Source organism: Nelumbo nucifera, chromosome 4 (assembly GCF_055504915.1).
Source record: "Nelumbo nucifera cultivar China Antique chromosome 4, China Antique-T2T, whole genome shotgun sequence".
In the NCBI taxonomy this organism is placed as follows: Eukaryota; Viridiplantae; Streptophyta; class Magnoliopsida; order Proteales; family Nelumbonaceae; genus Nelumbo; species Nelumbo nucifera.
Genome location: NC_142652.1, coordinates 88,830,225 through 88,853,108, shown reverse-complemented (window position 1 = coordinate 88,853,108; position 22,884 = coordinate 88,830,225). Strand labels below are relative to the sequence as shown.

At 39.9% G+C, this 22,884-nt stretch overlaps 2 protein-coding genes and 1 long non-coding RNA gene across 4 annotated transcripts in view; 1 reads left to right on the top strand and 2 right to left on the bottom strand.

Moving 5' to 3' along the window:
- Window positions 1-6,015: 6,015 nt before the first annotated feature.
- On the bottom strand, window positions 6,016-11,639 carry LOC104612391 (mevalonate kinase). The gene is made up of 5 exons (XM_010279783.3): window positions 11,237-11,639; window positions 9,960-10,206; window positions 9,604-9,863; window positions 8,914-9,327; window positions 6,016-6,369 (listed from the first exon to the last, which is right to left on the bottom strand). Exons 1-5 carry the CDS (start codon window positions 11,367-11,369, stop codon window positions 6,242-6,244), a joined length of 1,182 nt encoding a protein of 393 aa, XP_010278085.1. The 5' UTR covers window positions 11,370-11,639; the 3' UTR covers window positions 6,016-6,241.
- Window positions 11,640-13,738: 2,099 nt separating this feature from the next.
- LOC104612399 (transcription factor BHLH42-like) lies at window positions 13,739-21,468 on the bottom strand. 2 transcript variants are annotated; one of them, XM_010279811.3, is made up of 8 exons: window positions 21,072-21,468; window positions 20,702-20,970; window positions 19,900-19,996; window positions 19,511-19,525; window positions 19,345-19,401; window positions 18,675-19,260; window positions 15,143-16,014; window positions 13,739-14,051 (listed from the first exon to the last, which is right to left on the bottom strand). In XM_010279811.3, the coding sequence occupies exons 1-8, from the start codon at window positions 21,111-21,113 to the stop codon at window positions 13,971-13,973; spliced, it is 2,019 nt and encodes a 672-aa protein (XP_010278113.1). In that variant the 5' UTR covers window positions 21,114-21,468; the 3' UTR covers window positions 13,739-13,970. The 2 variants fall into 2 exon arrangements, with proteins under 2 accessions (XP_010278113.1, XP_010278097.1); XM_010279795.3 differs by having other exon boundaries at window positions 20,702-20,956.
- Window positions 15,956-22,884, top strand: part of LOC148800819 (uncharacterized) — a 17,866-nt gene continuing 10,937 nt past the window's right edge. The window contains exon 1 of the long non-coding RNA XR_016085567.1: window positions 15,956-16,093. This is a non-coding gene — a long non-coding RNA (uncharacterized LOC148800819). The remainder of the gene's footprint in view (window positions 16,094-22,884) is intronic.

The window sequence follows — 22,884 nt, the reverse complement described above, 5'->3', positions numbered from 1 at the left end:
GTTGCAGGGAGAAGCGTTGAAAGTGGTAGGCTATATCTTGGACTTTGGCGAGGTACTTGGGCATGCTTTGTTCTTTGGCCTCGTACTCGCCGTTCACTTGATTTACCACTAGCTTAGAGTCACTGAAGACTTCGACATGTGAGGAGTTGAGGTCCCTAGCAAGTTGGAGACCAGCGAGGAGGGCCTCGTACTCAGCCTCATTGTTCGAGGCCTAAAAGTCGAACCTTAGCGCATACTCCAGGGCAATATCATCTGGTGTGAGGAGGATAAGGCATGCTCCGCTTCCTTTAGCATTGGAGGAACCATTGACAAAGAGCTTCCATCGAGGTTGAGCCTCATCGTCCACACGATCCCCCTCAACATTTTCTGGGGGCTGCCGAAGGGCTTGGCTGAAGGTGCACTCCACTATAAAGTCTGCCAGAGCTTGTGCTTTGATCACGGGACTCGACTGGTACTGGATGTCAAATTTTAACAACTCGATGGCCCACTTCGTCAGGCGTCCTGAGGTCTGAGGTTTGGCAAGGACGGCCTTGAGGGGCTGGTTCGTCAAGACCACTACAGCGTGGGCCTGTAAATACGGCCGGAGTTTCCTTGCCGAAATCACGAGGGCGAAACCCGACTTTTTTATCTCAGGGTACCTGGTCTCGGCATCACAGAGGACCTTGTTGGCATAATAAATCGGCTTCTGCACACCATCTTCCTTGATGAGGACTGAATTGACTGCCTCATCCTCGACCGAGAGGTATAGGTACAAGGTTCCCCTCTCGGCCGGCCGAGCGAGAAGGGGAGGCAAAGTAAGGTACGCCTTGAGCTTGTCAAAGGCGCGTTGGCACTCCTCCATCCACTGGAACTCTTTCAGCTTCTTGATGGCACGAAAGAAGGGTAGGCAGCGGTCGGCTGACTTTGACATGAAGCGATTGAGGGCTACTATTCAGCTGGTTAGTTTTTGGGTCTCCTTCACTATCTGCGGGGGTGCCATATCTAGTATAGCCTGTATCTTCTCAGAATTAGCCTCAATGCATCTCTGAGTGACGATGAAACCTAGGAATTTTCCTGATGTGACACCAAAGGCAAACTTGTTGGAGTTAAGCTTCATGTTATACTTCCGCAATGTTTCAAAGGTCTCAGCTAGGTCTGAGACGTGGATCTCAGCTCTCATGCTCTTTACTACCATGTCATCCACATAGGCTTCGATGTTCCTCCCCATCTACTCTTTGAACAATTTGTTGACAAGGCGCTAGTAGGTGGCCCCAGCATTCTTGAGGCCGAAGGGTATCACACGGTAGCAGTATGTGCCATGCTCGGTGGTAAATGACGTTTTCTCCTCATCATCTGGGTGCATCTTTATCTGATTGTATCTGGAGAAAGCATCCATGAAGCTGAGCAGCTCGTACCCTGCAGTGGCGTCAACAAGGTGGTCTAGCCTCGGCAAAGGAAAACTGTCATTGGGGCAAGCTCGGTTAAGGTCTGTGAAATCAATATAGATTCGCCATTTCCCATTAGCTTTCTTTACCATAACCACGTTTGAAAACCAGTTAAGGTAGTGTACCTCTCGGATGAAGCCGACGTCGAGTAGCTTTTCAACTTCCTCCTCTATGGCCTTTCAACGTTCTGGTGCAAAGTTCCTCTTCTTTTGTCGAACTGGCCTAGAGCTCGGGTCCACGTTCAGCCTGTATGTAATGACCAAAGGGTCATTTCTGGGCATGTTAGCGGCGGACCAAGCAAAGACGTCGGCATTGAGTTTGAGGAATCTTACCAGTTCAGATAGGCTCTCTGGGGGAAGGTTGGACCCGACGCAGACTGTTTTGTTGGGTTCATGCTCATCTAAGGGGATCGAGACAAGGTCCTCGGCCGGTTGGCTTCGGCTTGCTGGCTCCTCCCTGAGGTTGATACCCTCTAGTGGCAGATCTTCTTTATTCTTGCCCTTGAGTGTTGCCATATAGCACTGACGGGCGGCATGCTGGTCCCCACGAACGGCCCCGACGCTACGCTCGGCAGGGAACTTCAAGGCGAGGTGGTAGGAACAAATGGCTGCCCAAAGTGCGTGAAGGGTTGGCCTCCCCATTATAGCGTTATAGGGTGAGCCAATCTTCATGACTAGGAACTCTGTCATCCTTGTCACCTACTGGGGCTCTGTCCCTATTGTGACCGGTAGGGAAATCTTGCCCTCTGGTTTGACGATGCTGTCGGAGAAGCCGACTAGTGGGGCATCTACTGGTTGGAGGCGCTCCAGAGCTATCTTCATCTTTTCAAAAGCCTCATAGAAAAGGATATCGGCTAAGGATCCACTATCTACAAGGATCCTTTTGACTACGAAGTTCGCAATGATGGCCGAAACCACCAATGCGTCGTCATGGGGGACTACTACCCCCTTCAGGTCCTCGTCCGTAAAGGAGAGGGATTCTTGTTTTTGCTTCTTGGGGGTCGGCCCTTGGATGTTTAACTGCCTGGCGTAGGCTTTGCGAGCCGAAGCGGAGGCTCCACCGAAGTCGTGCCTTCCACTATGACATCGATGATGCCTGCTGCTTATTGGTGTTGCTATTGCTGTTGTTGAGAGGACGAGGCGCCAACCTCTCCTCCAACGTATTGCTTGAGGTGGCCTCGACGAATGAGAGACTCTATCTCATTTTTGAGATTGTAGCAGTCCTTAGTGTCGTGGCCCATACCTCGATGAAACTTGTAGTACTTTTTAGGATTCCCCCGACGGGGGTTTTTCCTCAACTTTTTGGGCCACTTCATAAATTTCTCCTACCCAATCTGCATCAAGATCTGCGTGCGGGTGGAGTTGAGTGGCATGTATTGATTATAAGCCAAGGCTGGGGTCGAAGGCTTTCTATTGTTGTTGTTGTTGTGGCTTTGGTCCCCGTTTTTGCTCTTCTTCTCGGGGGCTCTGTCCGGTGCTCCGTGCCCCTCTCATGGGCATCCGTGGCCAAGGTCTCTTCAATCGCAATATACTTTTGGGCCCTTTCTAGGAACTCCAGCTTCGTCTTCAGTTGGATTTTGGCCACGGAGCATTTGAGGGCAGAGCCGGGGAGGAGCTCACTGATAGCGGTGTGCATGGAGATCAGGGGATTAAGGTCGCGGACCTCAAGTTCTTCTTTCTTGAAGCGGTCAATGTACGACCACAAGCTTTCCCCTCACTTCTACTTGATAGTTATCAACGAGACGACACTCTTCTGGGGGCGTCGGCTGCTGATGAAGTGCACGAGGAACATGTCATCAGAGGCCTCGGGTGAGAACCCGAGGCAGAGTCTCCGACGGTCAAGTTAATACAGGGTACGAAGGGAGAGTACCAGGGTAGGCAGTTCTAGAATAAAGTCCCAACAGTAGTTACTGCAATAGCCCTTATGACGATAGCTGTTGGTCTAGAGTTTGTAACCCCCTTACCCGGAGGGAGGTACCCTTATTTATACTCGAGCCGCCTAGAGGTAGGCGGAGATGAACGCCTGAGATAGGAGTCGTACAAGGGCCTGCAACGACTTAGGCAGGGTCATGCAAACGCATTGTCGTTGGCTTTATACGATGGAGGCAGGATAACCCCTGCTATAGCGAATCTCATTCCCTGACCTGACGCTCGTGGGCTGGGCCTCCCAGCCTCAAATGGGCTGGGTTGGGTCACCCCACATCATATATATATATATATATATATATAGATTACCCCTAATGCAAGAAAGATATGTACCAGCCAAAGAACTGAATCTCAATTATGCTATGACTGGGGATGTTGTATCGTTAATCCTATTAAGAAGCCAAGTTCTCGCTGCCCTTAACAGGGTCGGGCCCAATATATATATATATATATATATACATTATATAATCTTGTATGCTTAGAAGCCCAACCTGGGCCTGGGTTAAGATTACCCCTAATGCAAGAAAGATATGTACCAGCCAAAGAACTGAATCTCAATTATGTTATCACTGGGGATGTTGTATCGTTAATCCTATTAAGAAGCCAAGTTCTCGCTGCACTTGACAGGGTCGGGCCCATTATCCTGGAACTTGGAAGTGCATAGCATCCTTGGCAATTGAAAATTCTAGAATTGAACACTAGAAAATGGATATACAAAACCATCAAGCTCTAATATAAGTGCCTTTTGGAAAAGAGCAAGGAACTTGGACATGCTTTTCTTGATGAGATATATATGCTGCTATGCTTTGAAGCTGCGTCAGGATTGAAAATCAACATTCTCAAAAGTGAATTGATTCAAATTGGAGAGGTGACTCAAGTACTTGTTCTTGCTGAAACCTTGGGCTGTAGAGTTGGGTTGCTTCCCTCTAAGGCCCTGTTTGTTTTTTGGTAAGTTACTTTCCTGGGTAAATGCATTTATTCGGGTAAGTGCTTCCCAGAAAAGACTTACCTTCCAAACTGCATTTACCCATGTTCTTTTATTTCCCATATAAATAGGGCAATGACTATTTTAACCATAAAAATCCATTATTAAAAGGATATTTTTGTCCCATTCAAGTGTTGACAATTTTCCCTCAAGTGGGAAAGTTATTTACCCATTTAGGAGATGGGTATCGCTTACCTGGGTAAGTGATACCTAGGAAAATAAACTTTCCTACTTCCCACATAACACTGAAAAAAAGAACATGATATTCTTGGTCAATGGGAATCAAAATCCCATCAACCAACTTTCGCTCTTAAAATCCAGAAAAAAAACACCCCCTAAATTCGTTGGTCTTCCTTTGGGTTCCAACTACAAATCCAATGGAGCTATGGAATTCAATGATTGAAAAGGTCCAGAGGAAGCTGGTAGGGTGGAAAAGAAGTTACTTATCTAGAGGTGGAAAGCTCACTCTTATTGAAAGTGCTCTTTTAAACCTTTCAATTTATTATCTTCCTTTGTTCATAACTCCAGTTATCAATATTTTGGAGAAATTGACAAAGTACTTTCTGTTGGATGTTCTACGTGATGTAAAGAAATTTCTTTTGGTTGTTTGGAATCAGGCTTGCATTCCCAAAGAAGGGGACGTATTGGCATTTGGCATCTAAAGCTTATAAATAAAGATTTGTTAGGTTGGTTTGGAGTATAGCCTCAGAAAAGAGATGCTGTGGAGGAAGCTGATCCAAGCTAAATATGGGCGTACTAGCACACGCTTACACCTCATCAAACCTAAAGATCAAGCATTTAAAAAGGGGTAATGAAGATCTAGAGGATTTCTCATAATTCATAAAGTTCAATCTCGGAAAAGGGGACAGGGTTCTGTTCTGGAAGGATACCTGGTGTGGTACTAGTCCCTTGTAAGAGCTGATGTCATTGCTGGTGTCAATTAACAAGGTTCAACCTCATATGGATTCAGAAGATCAACTAGTATGCTCTGCAGAAAAATTAGGCTAGATCCCAGTTTGCTCATTCTACAGCAGCTGTTGGAGCCTTCTGGAATTATGGTGGCATTGAGGTGGATATGAAGGTTCAAAGCCCCCCAAAGGTGATCTTCTTCTTGCAGAAAGCCATACTAGATAGAATTCTCAGTAGAAACCATCTGATCTAATGGAATGGAGGTCCCCAGCTCATGTACCTTGTGCAACCTTGAAGAAGAACCAGTTCATCATCATTTAGTTCATTGCAAGATTTCCAACAGTATATGGATATAGTTTCCTCAATTATTCGGAGTAATGGGTGTTTTCAAAGGACCGGGAATCCCTTACTGCATCTTAGCCTACTGGTGGTTTCAGCAAAAAGGTTTTCTGTTATGGAAGTTCGCTCCTTTTGTGGTGTTTGGAGATATGGCAAGGAAAAACAGCAGGATATTCAAAGGGAAAGCCAGCGAAATTGGCCATATGAAGAGGTTAATAGTTTTTTGCAAGGTTCAAAATATCGATACAGGCCAATACGATTGGCCCACTTTTATTTTTTTTTAGTTTTTTTTTTTCAAACTGGTTCAGAAGGGTCGGTTTAATGCCCATCTACCCCCTGAACCAGGTCAGATCTCAAAACACCCACTGTATGGGCATATCAGGAGGCCAAGGAGCTCTCAAATCTCAATCTTTCTCATTTCTGAAATCGATCGTATTAAATTATTGTGGATAATGATTTTGTAATTTATGCTAGCTAGACGTACAGATCATCGGATTTTGGGTGGGGCTTTCCCCCTCCCTTTATACATCAACACAATACTATTTCACCTTTCAAAAAAAAAATACAAATAATAAAAACAAAAATAGATATAGAAAGCACAAACAATGTTTCATTATTTGATGTTCATCATAAATCTTACTTTGATCTAGTACCAGTCCTCAGAAAAAGTCAGGACGACTGTTGAAACAGACTTCAACACCATTTCCACCAATTCCAGCAATCAGGCATTGGAATCCGCATGATTCTAGCTCAGCAATGACTTTATCCACAACATTTCCTGCTAGCACTGATACATATGGTCAAGGATCTCATGACTGAATGCAGAATTTGAAAAGAACCTCAGCATTATATGGAGGGAATACACCATCTTTTGAGTTCTAATCTTAATTGGGAAATACTTTTAGACTGCTTTGTCCTAATAGCTGGTTGGTTCTACCAACATCTCAATGTCTTTTGTCTTTCTGATATTTAGTTTCTTACATGGAGGAGCTGGGTTAACTTAATTTACATTTTATCTTCCATTCCATCAGGTTTGCATGTATCTCCACTATTATTAAAAGAATCGAGTGCCTAATGCAGAAATGATTCTTAAATCTAAATTCTTTTTTTTTTTCAGGTTTCCTTAAAAAACCCTTGGTTTAGGGAATGACACAGACAGTTGGGAACAAACTTCCCACTTTTGTCAACTACATGCATGTGTGGATTCTAGATTATTATTTCTTATAGGAATTTTGTTAATCAACTTTCTGGAGCACTTTAGATTTACACTGAGAAGGGGCCATTGCTTTGTATTATGGTAAAATCTTTGGATGACATGCATGGTTACATGGGTTCAAGTCCAAGAGCAGTCACTTCATATAGAAAAAATACCAGAGGTTGGGTACATATCCAGTCCACGAATAGTATTGTGATTCCACATATTCTATTTAATTGTCTGCATATTTTAGAACTGATATCAGTAATTGCTTTGATGACCAAAATTAGGATATATTTGTGGTGTATCTTATTTAGCAGTAGATGTGCTAAAACAATGATATATTTGATCATGGACAAGCTGATAGAAAACTGATAACCAAAAGTGAAATACGAAGAACTACATAAGAAGTTGATAGAAACTGCTGCACCAATTATGTAGCAGAGGAGTTAGTACAGGACAGAATTCTTACATGTGGCAGCTAGGGATGGTAAAAGACATCTCTGCATGTATTCGACAATTCACCCTAAACAAATATAGTACATTTTAACTTAATATCATGCTTGCCACTGACCAGAAAGAGAAACATCTTTTCTGGCCACATTTTTAAGAAACATAAAAGCAAAACTCAAAGGTCATTATTCACATGGGAACAATGAAATACAAATAATGGCTGATCATCTAAATGGAAGTGCACAGGTTGCCTGTGCAAAAGGTCCACCTGGATGGTCCACATCATCACTCCACATTGCAGTGAAATGGTGGTTACTTAAATAGGAAAGAGAGTATTACCAAAAAAAAAGGAAAGAGAGACTGCCTGACACCGTGGAGAAAAAATATCTATTTTGAAAATATGTAGGTGTTCCCATGCAAATAATATATTTCCCTTCAATTTCATGTTTTCACATTTGTTTACAAATTAGCATTGGTCTTTCTTCAAAAAATAATTTTCTTGAAATGTGTATTAGTAGTCTATATATATTTTATGTTTTTCTGTATATATTATAGATAAAACGGTTAGCATACATTTGTGGATGGTAGATCAACTATAGACCAGATGCATAAAATTAAACAAGCTCTAATCATGTGCCAACATTTAAGTGAAATATTTAGGACGTACTCTAATCTATGTCTGAGCTTCTCTGTGCTGCTTGTATTTCCCACCATGCAGTCATGTTCTCCTGTTTCCAGTGTCATATCTGGTTAGCTTTTTGACAACTGGCAAAGACCAGACTTTCATTTAACCTTACAATTTCAATAGGTTCAACCGTGTCTATCACCCCACTAATATTATCCTGTTCACCTCTTGATCAACTCTTCAGTCTTCTCAATATTAATTAGACTCAGGTCCTCAAGATCTCACCTACAATCTACTCATAAGGTTTCACATATGCAGTTCAATTAACATCTACTTAATGCTGATCAACATCATATTTTTGTGGCAAGTCCATTTCTTACTCTCTATTTTTGCTCTCAAGAGAAAAATGATGCTCCATTCTTTTCCTTTTTCTATAAATAAAGGATGTAAGATTTGTTAACTATTAAAAAAGAGAAAAAGCATAAGGACAGCCAAAACACAAGAGAGAGTACTGTATTTAAAGAAGGCAATTCATACTTGGACACCACACACACACACACACACACACAATCTACAAACTTAAGAAAAACTCCACAAAGCAAACTGTCATTCATGCTCCATTCATTTTTGAATGATTAAAATTAAATAACCTCATTTTGTTGTTGTAACTGTATTTCATAGAGTAGAATGACAATCAACATAAAAGGAGAGTATGCTTTTCCAACAAACAGACCAAAATTACATGCAAATACATCAGAATAGGATGCAACCACATGTTATCATAGCAGACATTTAAGTCATCCTAGAATTTTGAATATATTGGATGTGGAAACACCTAGTTGAATGGCTATGGCCATAATTATAAAGATAACCATATTGATAGAAAGCAAATACTGGAAGAAGATCTGTATGAACTATGAAATATAGTAAGTTTCGAGAATCTAAAAATAATAGATTAGGTTCTATTATGACATTTATTATAAAAGATGGAAGTGAAAATTATAGAAAGAACCAAGTAGCCATAATAAATATAGAAAGATGCATAAGAAATTGGATACGCGATGGTAACAATGTCAGAACGCAACCTCCACCCCCAGCCCCTGTCAACTTGGAAGTTAACTTGTACTTCAAAGTTGTTTGAAGCACAGCCTCTATGGATGTGTGGCTGACCCCTATGCATTGGAGCATTCCCTGATTCATTTCCATCAACTCTTCTAGCTTTGCTTCCTTCTCAGTCACAGCCACTTCACTGGGGGCAGGTAACTGGATAATTGAAGATAATTCCTTGCTGATAGAATCAATAGCATTAAACACATAAGTCATGGCATCTGGGTGCCTGAGGGTCCTCTCTGACACACCAGCAACAAGTGCCTTGGTATTCCTCCCAACCCTTGTGTTAGTAATGAGCATTCTCAAAGGCACATTGGGTTTGATGCGAGTCAAATTGCCCGACTTGAACATGATCATGTTGCCTGTTATTTATACTCCAATTACAGAAAAAAATCAAGACAGTAATCCTCTAAGAAATACTACAGTTGTCATAAAATGAAATCGGCAAGAAAAATCAACTTTTTCTTTGAAACAATTATGTCAGAGTGGACTTTCTTTATTGAATATTTGATTTGTAATGGGGAATTAAGCATGCATGTATATTTATCTCTTGGGAGAGGAGAGGGCAAGAAAGTTCTTAATTCAAACCGTTCCTAAGAAAATAAATTCACGTAATAAAACTGCTTAAGATCACATACCAAATGTGCTTACTGTGTTGTCAACTCCAGATGGCTTGCCATGAATTATCTTTTCACCTTCAAAAGCCCATCTGTTTATCAATTCAAGATCATTCTCACCAAATGATAACCATGCTGGGTGGTTGAGATCCACATTCCAACTGACAGCATCTGACAGTGCAAGAAAAGCACCAGAAAGTGCGACGCAGAAAGCAGCAGATGAACCCAAACCCGCACCGAGAGGAAGATCAGAAGTGACAACGACTGTTGCAGGCTTACAACTTACAAATAAAAGGAACCAACCAACCAAACAAGACTCAATAAGAGAAAATTGCAAGCAAGGAGACTATCAGACAAGTCCTACTTTTAATCCATACCCCTGGATTGAGGCATATAGCCAAAGGAAAGCTGAAACTCCAGCAGCTAGCCCTCCATTTGCCTCTGGAATATTCTGTTCCTCGACAAGAGCAGCAATTGATTTCATGAATTCTGGTGAGCATGTTGTTGGTGATGAGGCAGAAGGAGTACTCAACTCAGGAAGTGCTTCTCTGACTCTTCCAGTTGGCCAAGAAAATTCTAATCCAACATCCTTGAGCTGAAGTTTTAGTAATCTGTCACCACTCTCTGCAGAAAATATATAATACTTTCATAAAATATAGCAAACAGAGACCCCAAAGTAAATCAACAGATAAAAATTTGATCAACGTATCATCATTTTCCACAATACAAATTGGTATAAACAGATTCGCAAGGGATTTAGAGGAATGGCAGGAGATAAAAGAAAAAAGCTTTAAATAAGATGGGCACATTAGTTACCGTCATCTAAGGGATTTAGGGGAGAGGGAAGAAGGGGGAAAAAAGAAAAAAGAAAAAAAAACGGCTCGAAATAAGCTGGACTCTGGAGTGAAAATTGCTTTTTGATAATCTTTATTTTAAAAGCGACAACATCCTTGAGCTGAAGTTTTAGTAATCTGTCACCACTCTCTGCAGAAAATATATAATACTTTCATAAAATATAGCAAACAGAGACCCCAAAGTAAATCAACAGATAAAAATTTGATCAACGTATCATCATTTTCCACAATACAAATTGGTATAAACAGATTCGCAAGGGATTTAGAGGAATGGCAGGAGATAAAAGAAAAAAGCTTTAAATAAGATGGGCACATTAGTTACCGTCATCTAAGGGATTTAGGGGAGAGGGAAGAAGGGGGAAAAAAGAAAAAAGAAAAAAAAACGGCTCGAAATAAGCTGGACTCTGGAGTGAAAATTGCTTTTTGATAATCTTTATTTTAAAAGCGATCGGCAAAATAACCAGTAGCTGTAATACTTGCACGAAAAAAAAAATAAAAAAAAGAACAAGAACAGAACATTGTTGATGATAAAAGCCAAGAAGAAAATCGATGTTCTTGCACAGAGGAAAAGGACCAAAGTTCAGAATGAACATGAATTATGTAATTCTTGATGAAACCCCATAACCATCAATCCGATTTATAGTTTTGTTTCCATTGAACCATTCATTAAAACCAGAAAGGAACAACCAAACTAAATGTGCAATGAACTGATATCTGAATGCTATAGGTTTCTACTTAAGTAAATAGATACAAAGAGCGAGAACAAGCATGTGAACAGATTTTAAGGTGAAAACTAATACCAGAATCACCAGCAATCCGAAGAGAAACTTGAGTGTAAAGATTGATAGAAGCGGCCACGGCAGTTGATCCATGGACAACGGCGTGTTCGCCGGAAAGTATAATTTTTCCGGGAGCTCGAGCCCTGACCTCCATTATTTTCTCTTCTCTTTGTCCCGTTCTCTCTCAGAGTATATTATAAAATATAAATTCTGCAAAGTATCGGACTTTTTAACAGTCTAGACAAAAATTTCCATAGTGTCAAACCTTCAACATTCAAAGAGATCGGCGTCAATGCACATTGATGAGTGAGGTTTTCTGTTCTTTGTTAACGTCGAAAAGAAAATTGGTGGGTGGGGATCTGGACATTTGATGGTGGCATCGATCAATCCATACCCACTTATATCTTTCTCCGCCACACCACATTCGACATTATAATAGCTACAGATGCAAACAGATCGGATCGGATTCAAAATCTAAAATTACAATAATTTTATAATTATTATTTTCATTATATATATATATATATATATAATTTACACATATTGGATAGGGGTGATGCGAATTCCATGATTTATAATTGAATCCTATTATCTGCTCCGATCCGATCCAAAATCCAAAAGAGGGGAAATTTTGAATCCAACAAAATAGGATTAGATTGGGGTCCATTTGCACTCCTATGGTCCTAATGGTAGGGACCAAAGCCTAAAATAAATTGAAAAAAATAATGCAAAGTAATAATGGATAAAATAAAACACCAATTTGTAATTATTAGATATGCTAAATAAGAGGATGAAATGTATGAAATATTAATTTATCTAATAATAGAAAATTAATTTTATTAAAAAATAATTGAAAAGTAATTACTTTTTATCTTCAAATATTATTATTAGGGCTGTTCATAAGAATGTACAACCCGACCAAACCGACCAACCCGAGTCGGTCGGGTTTTCATCAATACCGGTCGGTTTCGGGTTGGGCAAATATATAAACCGATATATCGGGTCGGTTTCGGTTTTCTTGTATGAAAACTGAAACCAACCCGGCCCAAACTGAACTAGTAGAAGACTAGTTTGGTAGTTCCTAGTTTGAGTAGTTTCCTACTTAAATATAACTAGTCTTCTACTAGAACTAGAAGGCCCATTAGGCAATTACAATTAGAATAGGCAAGCTATTCTAGTTTCTAACTTTCTATAATCTTTTACACCAAATAGGCAACCCATTAGGCAATTACAATTAGAATTCAATTATGTGTCCTTTTGTACAGGAGCAATTATGTGTCCTTTTGTACAGGAGCAATAAACCGACCCAATCCAACTAGGTCGGGTCAGTTGGGAAAACCCCAATAAACCGACCCAACCCGACCCGTAAACACCCCTAATTATTATTAACAAAAAATAATGAAAATGGTTTGGTGTTAAAATCTAATCCAACTACATTTAAATCTAATCCAATTCGATCACCAAAGCTTTGGTTCTGAATCTGTTATGTTGAATTGAGATCTGATTCAGATTTAATCAAAATCCACTTTATTATGTTTAAAATAAAAAAAAAAGTTTTAAAATATTAGATTTATTAGTTATAAATTATATATATAATTTTTAATCAAGTTCAGATTTTGAGGGAATTTACTGGTTTGATCGAATTTTGATCATATATAATAAAATTTAGGGTAAATTGCTGAAACCCCTCTTGAGGTTTGGTAATTTCAATCACTTCCCCTGAATTTGTAGACATAGTTGCAATTAAACCCCTTATATAAGAATTCTCAATTAAGTGTCATGAAAATGTTCAAAACACCCATGCAATAACTTTTGACCAAAATGTTTAATTTTCCAAATTTTTTCTTTGTATCAATTGTTACCTCAAGCCCTTCAAATCTCTTTTCTGAAATTGATTTATTTTTCAAAATTTCCCTTTATATCAATTGTTTAAAGGTAAAATTGCATTAAATTCTCTTTTCTTGTTGTTCGCAGTGTTTGGGTTGTTTTTTATGTCTCAACAGCAACTGCATGGGTATTTTGGATATTTTTCATACATCTTCTTATAGAGGGCTCTATTTGCATGCAACTGAATAAAAAAGTTCAAGGAAGATGATTGCAATTACCAAACTTTAGGGAAGGTTTCAGCAACAATTAGAAACTTCAAGAGAAGTTTCAGCAATTTACTATAAGGGGGCGTTCTTTTTTCAGATTTTGAGAGGGGTGAAAGTTGGTCAATGGGATTTTGGTTTCCATTGACCAAGAATCCCATGTTCTTTTTTAATATTTATGTGATGACCAGGAAAGTTTATTTTCCGGGGTATCACTTACCCTGGGTGGGTAAATAACTTTCCCACATAGGGGAAAGTTGCCAACACTTGAATGGAACAAAAATGCACTTTTTAATAATGGATTTTTATGACTAAAATGGTCATTGCCTTATTTATATGAGAAATAAAGGAATATGAATAAATGCACTTACCTGAGTAAGTATTTCCCAAGAAAAACTTAATCAAATAACTGCATTTATTTAGGATAAATAACTTACCAAAAAACAAACGGGACCAAAATTTTATCTATATATAATATCTATATGTTACATCAACATGGATTTGGGAATTTCATTTATTTTCTCATCAGTAGCTCACAAGTCACAAGTCACAATTACATTGTACACTACAAGGAGATTATATCAGTAGTTAGCACACAGATCGCCATGGTCGACCGTCAATTCTAGCTCTAAATAGAATTCTTCTACGGTAGAACAGATACGGGGTCAGAATTCATTTATAATTTGGTGTATTGCTCTTTTTACTTCCGCAATACTTGGTTTCTTTTCATTTACATTCTCCTTCACCTGAAAGAAAAAAAAAAATAGAGGAAAAATTAGAATAGTCAAAAGACATATTGAGCTTTTGCATGAAGGTTTGAACAGTCCAAAATTAGTTTGGCAGGTATACATATTTCCGTGCATCTTTCCATGTCTTTCTGCACGAGAGTAAAACGCGAAAGATGCGAAAAACTTCATTTGGAGCTTCTCAAAATCAACTCAAAATGGGTTTTTCGTGCCTTTTCAGCATTTCAGCTTTTGGCGGATAGATCTTTCGTGAGCCAAACAGGAATAGATTGAAAATCGGTCTATCCGGCTTGTAAACATCCAAAAGATCACTCGGAAAAACGTGCCAAGCGAGGTCAATGTCTCTGGTACGATGGTTGTTTATGTTTGAAACTCGCCACATCAGCACCTTCTAGCCATTTTGAGTTTAGAAACCAATTTTATGTTTAGTTGAGACTGTTTTGTTTTGAGTTAACTTCAAGCTTACTTTAGTGCAGTTCGATTTTTGCAGGTGGCTTAACTGAAATGTCAGTCTGGTTCCATTTTCCGAACCAAACCAAACTGAATCGATGCAGAACACCCTTAACTCGGCCCAACTTAATTGTTCCCCTAATTTTACAACTAGACCTAACCCGACGCAACTTGCACGGTTGCACCCCTAATTTCAGACACCGTACTGTAATGAAACCATTGTATTAAATAAGCACAATGGGTTCGGATGTAGTAGGCACGTTAAATAAGTACAATGAGTGAACACGTAATAGCTGTGTGACACGTGTCCTAATTGATGTATTAAACAAAAATTATCTATTATTTTATTATCTTTATCAAAATAATTAAAAATAAAAACAATAAAAATGAAAAACCTAAACGTGTTGAAAATTGGAACTTATTAATATTTTCCTTTTTCATTGCTTTTTAATTTTAATTATTTTAACAAAAATAATAAAATAATGAATAATTTCTGTCTCACACAATAAAAACGTTTGGATGAAAAGCACATAAGACTATTGACTATTAGTGCTCATTGATGGTGCTTACCTAACGTGCCTACTATTAAATATTAGCAACCTAAACTGAAAAGTTTGAGTGTGAAATGGACCCAAACGTACCTTAGCTCGTAGCTCTGCATTGAAGATGCCGTTGGTTGATGAAGAATGAACGGCGGTGATCTCGAATCGGAGCTCCCGCAGCATCTGCATTATGTCGATTAGTAGTCCGTCCCTGTAAGGACACTGCAATTCCAGCAATGCATCACTCTCGATAATCGACACCTCAACCGTGTTCCCCACCATCCTACTCGGTCTTCGTCCCCCCGCTCCTTCTACTATTCTCAACTTCCTCTTATCCGATCCTGCGAATCCTCGGCTCCGTTCCGGCAGCGTAATCCCACTGTTTCCGTGCACGCTCCATTGCTCCTTGGAGCTGCTTGTCTTCTGGGTGTCCTCATTTCTGGGTCGTTGATCACTCTCCATCTGCCGGTTACGTGACTCGAGGTCCTGGATTTTTTTCCGAAGCTGTTTGACGTATTCGATTGTGTCCCCGAGTATGGACGCCTTGTCCATCTTGGTCACAAACGGGACCAATGATCTCAGTATGATGAACCGTTCGTTGAGCTTCTCGCGTCGCCGGCGTTCCGCTAGGACATGGTTCGCGCTGAGCTCATCTTGGGGTGTGCCCTTGCGGAACCGTGCGGCGGAGTCTCCGTCTCGGGATTTTGGTGAGTTCTCGTCGCGGTACTTGTTGTGCAGGAAGGGAACGGTGAAGAGAATGTATTTGAGGAGCCACTGCGACGTGCCTTCCAGCCGCAGGTGGAGGAGGTGATCGTTCCGGCAGTTCCACTTGGAAAACGCCGAGTGTGCAGAGTATCCGACGGGGCCGACCGACGAGGATTCCAACCACCGGCTGGAATTCCGCTGGATGATAGTGGAGACTGTTTGAGAGTAGTGGCTGTCTTCTTGTGCCGATTCGTCCATTTGAGGAGCTGCTTCGCCAATAAAGAAACGAAAACAAGTCCAAACGTGAGAGTCGCGCGTTTTCTGATTTTCACTCCGACTATAGAGGTGAGCACCTATTCTTTCATTACTTTTAAAATTTATATTATTTTTATTAATTAAATTGAATAATTGAATATATAAATTATCATTTAAATTTTATAAATATTAAAACGAAAATAAATGATCAAATCTTGATGGTCAAACGAGATCATGACTTTTGTAATTTTTAAATAAAAATATTTTGGGATTTATCGGGTTGGTTTAGATAAAGTAAACCTCTAGACCTTAAAACAGACCTGGCTGGTTTCTGTTGTTGCAAGAATTTTGGAACCACACCCTACCCTCTAACAGATCAGATAAGGTCAATCCATGGGCAATTCTATTTGTTTCCGGGTAGAAATTTATTTACCCCTAACAAGCACGAGAATATGGACCAGTCCACCATAATCGCTGGATCTGATGGATTGAGTGGTTTTACATGCCCTATGACCCAATTCGCCTGTGCATTCGGATTGGATTATGTGCAGGATCCTAAAAGGAAATGAATAATATAGGATCCGTATCCAACCCGAATTTTAATTACATAACATTGGATCTTTTATGGATCAAAATTCCTAAATGTGTGTCTAAAGTGGGACCGGATCATAAATTCCTTAACCTTCTCCATTTCATGCCTTACCGCTCGGTGACGAAGTATTTTTACTTCTTTAGGCTTGTTAATGGATTGGATCAATTCATAACCCAAAGTGATCTGACCCGGTCTGCATCCACATTATGAGTCCAATTATAGTAAGGTTGAGATTGGCTTTACTCCTGGTCGGCTGCTCCCACCTAATAAGGTAGCGGTGTTCATGATCTGATCCGATCTGTTTGGAGAATATTTTAGATCAAACCGTAATTATGGTATGAGAAATTTTCATATAAGATCAAACCATTTTAAAATTGAAATCAGATTAGATTAGATCGTATTATTATATTATACAGTTTGGGCCATTTTATTGGGTTTAACTTAATTAAATTAAGCATAAATAGCATATATACCTGTATAAACAAATAGAATTCAAATATTAAATTGAAATGCCAACAAAGTGTCACATATCTATCAATTACTAATTGTTTTGTTTGATCAGTCTTCTTTTTCTTTTATCTTTTTCGATATTTTTGAAGAAAATTACAAACCGCGAGGAGTACAAGGACCCCGCACGTCACAAAGATATATAAATATAAACGAGTTCAACATTTTTAAAAACTGAACTTGAAACTTGCCTACAATGCCAATCCCCTGCATAGTTTGATTTAGGGGTGAGCAAAATGATTTATTTGGTTAAAAACTAAATCGAATAAATCAAAAAATTTTAAATGAATTAAAATTTTCAGTTTGGTTTTCGGTTAAAACCAAATTTTCCAAACATGAAACCAAAACTAAAACTTAAATTTTGTAAAACCGAAGTAATCAAAAATTGAACTCAAAAAACCAAAAGTGAAACCATTTAGGTCGAATGGGTTATAGTCATACCATGCCACATCAGCATATGTAAAATATACATACATACATTCTATGCACCTTGGGATGCATAGATTGCCAAAAGTTATCCAAAATTGAAAAAAAAAAAAAAATGCCTCCTCAATTGGATATCCAAGCACAAAGTTATGCCCCCGGGAAGTTTGCATATACATTTATTTTGCAGCTTGTGAATCCGATCACTGGATTGAATGGGTTAATGGTCCAATTGCTTGTATTTAATGTTTTTTGACCATGTTAAAGGTTTTTAATCAAAGGTTGGATTTTAAGAGAATCAAACCTAAAATCATGACCGGATTATAGTTTGAACAGTTCAATTGACTGGATCAACAATGGATTGAAAACACTTACAATATGCTTAAATGTTAAATAAATATCTATATTTTGTGTGTGTGTATGATAACATATACTATTAAGAATTCAGTTTATGGTAGTCTGGTTTGGTTTTTGAAATTCAAAAACTTGACCAAAACCATAAAATTTGCTAAACTAGATCAGACTTTTTTTAAAATAATCCCATACCAAACTGCGAATTTCAATTTGGTTTGGTCCGGTTTAACAATCTGGACCATGAACACTCATACAGTTAGGGTCGTTGATTCTCTTCTTATGTTCAGGGCCGGGTCTACTCGGACCCAGTCCTGACCCGACTCGAAAGGACGTATCAAATCAGGATATTCTCATCGTCGGCAGGTGTACAACGTCCATGTGGCAGTGGCCAGTGTGACGGAGCTCTAAGAAGACGACAAAGATGATGCCGAACGACGCAGGTCAAAAGGTCGTCAGAAAGAGTTCCAGAAGTTTGATATTCGTATTTCATGGGGCCCACTAAAAATCCCAGAAACTCAGAAAGTGAGATGTACCAAACCCCAACCCCTACGTGCGAGCGAGAGAGAGAGAACGTGTGACGCGAGGCGCAATAAATCCGAGACGGGATCTGCTCCTTACAAATGGGCGCCTCACCTGTACATCTACCGTGCATTGAGAACATCTATCGTAAATAATAATTAATAAGTACGGGTGATGTTTCTAATGCATGGTAGGATGTGCGTGTGAAGCGCCAGGTGTGAGGAGCAGATCCGGTCTCCAAAAATCCAACTACTAGTCTACTACGTATCAACGTACCCAAAGGTGGTGGCTGAAGACCGTTGCCCAGCTGATCCTGCTTCGACTGCGGCCACCTACGGGCCGATTCCGCCCGGTACGAGTCCCCTCGGCGTTGATGATCCTCTTGCCCGCCGGACTGGCTCGCCCCCAGAATGTGTACGTCCGACTCCAAGTTGTTCGACCCGTCGTCCGGCGATCCCATCCGGATGTCTTCCGACATCTCCAGCTGCATCAACTCGCTTGGCTCGGCTGCCGCTTGAGCTGGCGTTCCACCTTGGTTGATCGGTGGGCATATGCGCCGCGGGTGTTGCGCGGCGTTGGGGTGACTGCCACGCCCGGTTTGGGCCTCGGAGTCGGACTCGACTTCATCCTCCTCCTCATCCTCCTCATCTTCTTCTTCTTCCTCATCGTTTTCATTGACGTTGGCGGGTGGGTCTGCGATCGTGTACACGGCGGGAAGGGGTGGGGACGAGTCGAACTGGGGACGATCTACGGAAGTTGCTGGGTTCGAGGTCGAGTGCTCGGAGAGGGCTGGCTTTGGGGGGTTGTGGTGTTCGACGAAGAAGCTTTTGACCTGTTGTACCAGTCTGAGGTCCTCCTGAACCTGCATTAACAGTCGTAAACGAAACGATATCAGTGAATCTGGGGGACCAAAATGAAGGAGTAAGAGCTTATTATATTAGCTTACTCTTTCAGTAGTGCCGAATTCGACAACGCCATCCATGAGAGGAATGCATATAACTGTCTGCAACATTAATTAATGCCACCATTTCATTCAAAATGAACAAGAAATCAAGCACCAGTCCTGCTATCCATTCTCTCGAAGTTTGAAATGATAAATAGAAATTAATTACCTGAATGCGAGCGCTCTGGTGCAAGACCAATGAAGTTGAAGAAAACGAAAAAGAAATGACGGTAATTAGTTCACTGGGGGGTTGGAATTGAAATTACAAGAGAAATGAAAATTTTCTGATTCAGAGAGTAATTTTCTCAAACACGATTCTCAAGTGAAATATTAACGCAACTCATTGATGTGACTTGACTTGAAGTCACATCTTCTTGGCTTTGGTCAATGTAGAATTGTTTTTCTAAAAATGGTGAGAGTCGTTGATGATTTGGTATCTTCTTGGTTGGTTCTCTAGAAGGTTCAAAAAAGCTTCTTTATCATCATCATCACCATGTCATCTGCAATTGACAATGTAAAAGTGTAGAAGAAACAAAAGAATGAAATCCATGATGGTACCTTGGCAAGAATAGACCTTGAAAACACTTTACTATCGACCTCATTCGCACCACTGAGCCATACATGGTGCCGTCTCGCAAATGCCTTTCCCGGTAACCTACATAACCATAATAACCCATTAAATATTCTCAGATCAGAGAGGAGAGAGAGAGAGAGAGAGAGAGAGAGAGATGATGATGTATACACCACCATATATATATATACTAGTGGGTGTTCTTAACTAGCTAGCCATCCTTTGAGTGAAATTTTAGTGAGCAGTAACACCAATTCAGTTTTCCTTAAACCTTTGACACAGTCTCAAGAACTTATTCCTTCATAGATACTTGCTTGGATCTTGAATACAAACAAGATCAGCAATCAGACCTTCATTTAGTCCTCACATACTCACAGTGATAGCCATATGATCAGTTCATTCAAAGGGAATAAGAAATCAGATATGGCACACTAGTTCAGATTTGTCATGGTATTTGATCCAGAAATATGACTTTTTGAAGAAATTGAATTGGTTGACTATCAACAGGTGTAATTGCACAGTATCCACTAAGCATTCCCTCTGCAAAACTCGGACCCATTTCACCTGTATACACGTGTCTGAGAGAGAGAGAGAGAGAGAGAGAGAGAGAGAGGAACTGGTTGCTATCCTGTGAAGGCAATAAAATTCAAACACATCCAAGAATTCTTCTCCATGTGCAGGGATATTAAACTGAAATTCTAAAGACAGAAACCTATGAATAAGAAAACTATAATTAACTATCAGAGAGAGAGAGAGAGAGAGAGAGAGGTAAGGTTGATGATAACTTACTCCACACCAGGCGCGAAAGAGAAGGAAACACACATAAGATAGAACCACTCAGTCTCTGTCAAGTCTTCCGGTGACAATGCAGCAGAAGGCCGGCGAGCCGGCTGGTTAGTCTCACTGCCTGACAATGACTCGTAGAGCTCTCTAAGCTGTTGACTCCTTTGAAGCGATGCCTCCTCAGCGCTCACCTCCATTGGTTGCACTGTTTTCCTGGTCTTTATCTGCCCATTGTAGTACCCATCTCCCCATACTAAGATCCTGATCAGCAACAACTACAGTAGAATTAGTGTATTACATCATCATGACACTCAACAGAAATGATAATTTGGTAAAACTTGGATGTGTGTGTGATTGAGTGCTGTTTTCTCTGTACCCTTGTTGTGGGCAGATACGCCAGAAGAGACTGTAAGTCCATTGGACTGATTGCACTGCAGATTTCAGCATCTGTTGCAGGCGATTACTCACTGGTGCAGCCATTATCTCTGTGCTGTCTGTACCCTTAATTAGACCCCCTCCTCCTCAATTGTCTGCCTGATCCTGAAGAAGTAAACTAACAGAGAAGATCAACTAGCCAAGATAAGACCCTTGTCACAAAGAAAAAGAGGATCTAATGAGACCCATCATGAGCAAAAAGGAAATAGGAATTGCTGAGTGAATTTCAGGGAGGCGATCGATCAAAAGCTGGAGAACTTTGATAAAAAGGAGTAATCCAAGGTCCACATGTATAATTGCATGGTTGTTATGTTGGGAATCGGGAAGATTGGGCAGAGAGAGAGAGAGGAGAGAGAAGTAGTTAGGAGAAAGGGTTCTGTGGGTTTTGACTGGCAGTTCTACCGGATGGTTCTTACCTATATTCTTCTGTCACGTGTACTAATGGCTGTTTGATGCATGTCTATTTGGAATAAAAAGGAAGGAAAAAAGAAAACAAAGTAGAGGTGTAGACACTTGTTAGGTGATGGTATAGTAGGTATGACTGTAAGTTGGATGCTTAGATATGGATGGTCATCAATCACTGATCAATCAGGGAGAAGGAAATATATTCATAAAATAAAGTTGAAAAATGCTAAGCTCTTGATTTGCAGACCACCCTCTCCACCTCTAACCTCCCTCCCAATTGGTATCCTCACCATTATATTATATTAATTCCTTCTTCATTTCATTCCTGAATTTGAATCATACTCTCTAGATCTTTTTCTCTCTCTCTCTCACTTTTTAATGCGTATGATTGGACAGTGAAGTATGAAAAATAAAATAAAATAAAAACATCTCACTTGCTTAGTGTAAGGTCTCGTAGATATAGTGCTGACCTATCTAATTCTTGTTGTCGATTTTAAAAATAAATCAAAACTGTTTTATTTGAAAACAGGTGGTTTTTTGATTAAGAAACACAAGAAACATGTTCTTGTTTTGTATGTGTGCAAGTTTTTTGTTTTCAAAATTGAAATTAAAAACATGTTCTCGAATCTGGTTTCAAAAAATGTATTAATATATTGTTTTTCTTTGTTTGAAAACAAAAATAGAATTTAAGAACATGTTTTTGTTTTTTGTTGACGTAGCGATTTGAAAAATAAATGAAAACAAAAACATTCATATAATAGAACACCCCCCCTAAGAGTAACCAAACCGGAGCATGCAACCATCTGATTTCTAAGCCCCTCTCCTAGTGAGCTCATGAGCCACTTTGCTTCCTTCTCTTCCCCAGAACCACACATTTCTAGGATATAATTAAACACAGAGTATTATTCAACAAGGGCCAAGAACCAGTGCTAGTAACAAGAGACTTGAACTTGACAGTCACAATCAGAATTGAAATTGGAATCGGGATTGAAATCTATTGGAATCGGAATTGAAATGTTCTATTCCCATAGTCTGTTTGGAATAGACAGGAATTGAAATTGGAAATAAAATCAGTTGGAATGAGATTTTATTTATAAGGGAGGGGAGGGAATGGGACTGATATTCTATCAGGAATGAGAATGAGATTTCAACTCCGTTCAACCAAACAGGTGGAATTGAAATAACCCATTCCGGTTCTACTTCCAGACCTCTATTCCCACAAACCAAACGGGCCCTAAGAGTAGAAAACTATGAAGCATTACACAATGCCCATTTCTACCACCTATGTACATACCTGGATTCAAACATTCCCATCCACATTGGCTTTTATATAACCCTCCTTAGAAGCT

What these genes read in the sequence shown, in the direction of transcription:
- LOC104612391 (XM_010279783.3), bottom strand. Translation starts at nt 11,369, where the DNA reads ATGGAGGTCAGGGCTCGAGCTCCCGGAAAAATTATACTTTCCGGCGAA. An exon ending in TCGGATTGCTGGTGATTCTG is followed by an intron (nt 10,207 to 11,236) that starts GTATTAGTTTTC and finishes TATTTTCTGCAG; the next exon opens with AGAGTGGTGACAGATTACTA. An exon ending in CAACACAGTAAGCACATTTG is followed by an intron (nt 9,328 to 9,603) that starts GTATGTGATCTT and finishes TATAAATAACAG; the next exon opens with GCAACATGATCATGTTCAAG.
- LOC104612399 (XM_010279795.3), bottom strand. Translation starts at nt 21,175, where the DNA reads ATGGCTGCACCAGTGAGTAATCGCCTGCAACAGATGCTGAAATCTGCA. An exon ending in CGTATCTGCCCACAACAAGG is followed by an intron (nt 20,957 to 21,071) that starts GTACAGAGAAAA and finishes GTTGCTGATCAG; the next exon opens with GATCTTAGTATGGGGAGATG. An exon ending in AATTCGGCACTACTGAAAGA is followed by an intron (nt 19,261 to 19,344) that starts GTAAGCTAATAT and finishes CTGTTAATGCAG; the next exon opens with GTTCAGGAGGACCTCAGACT.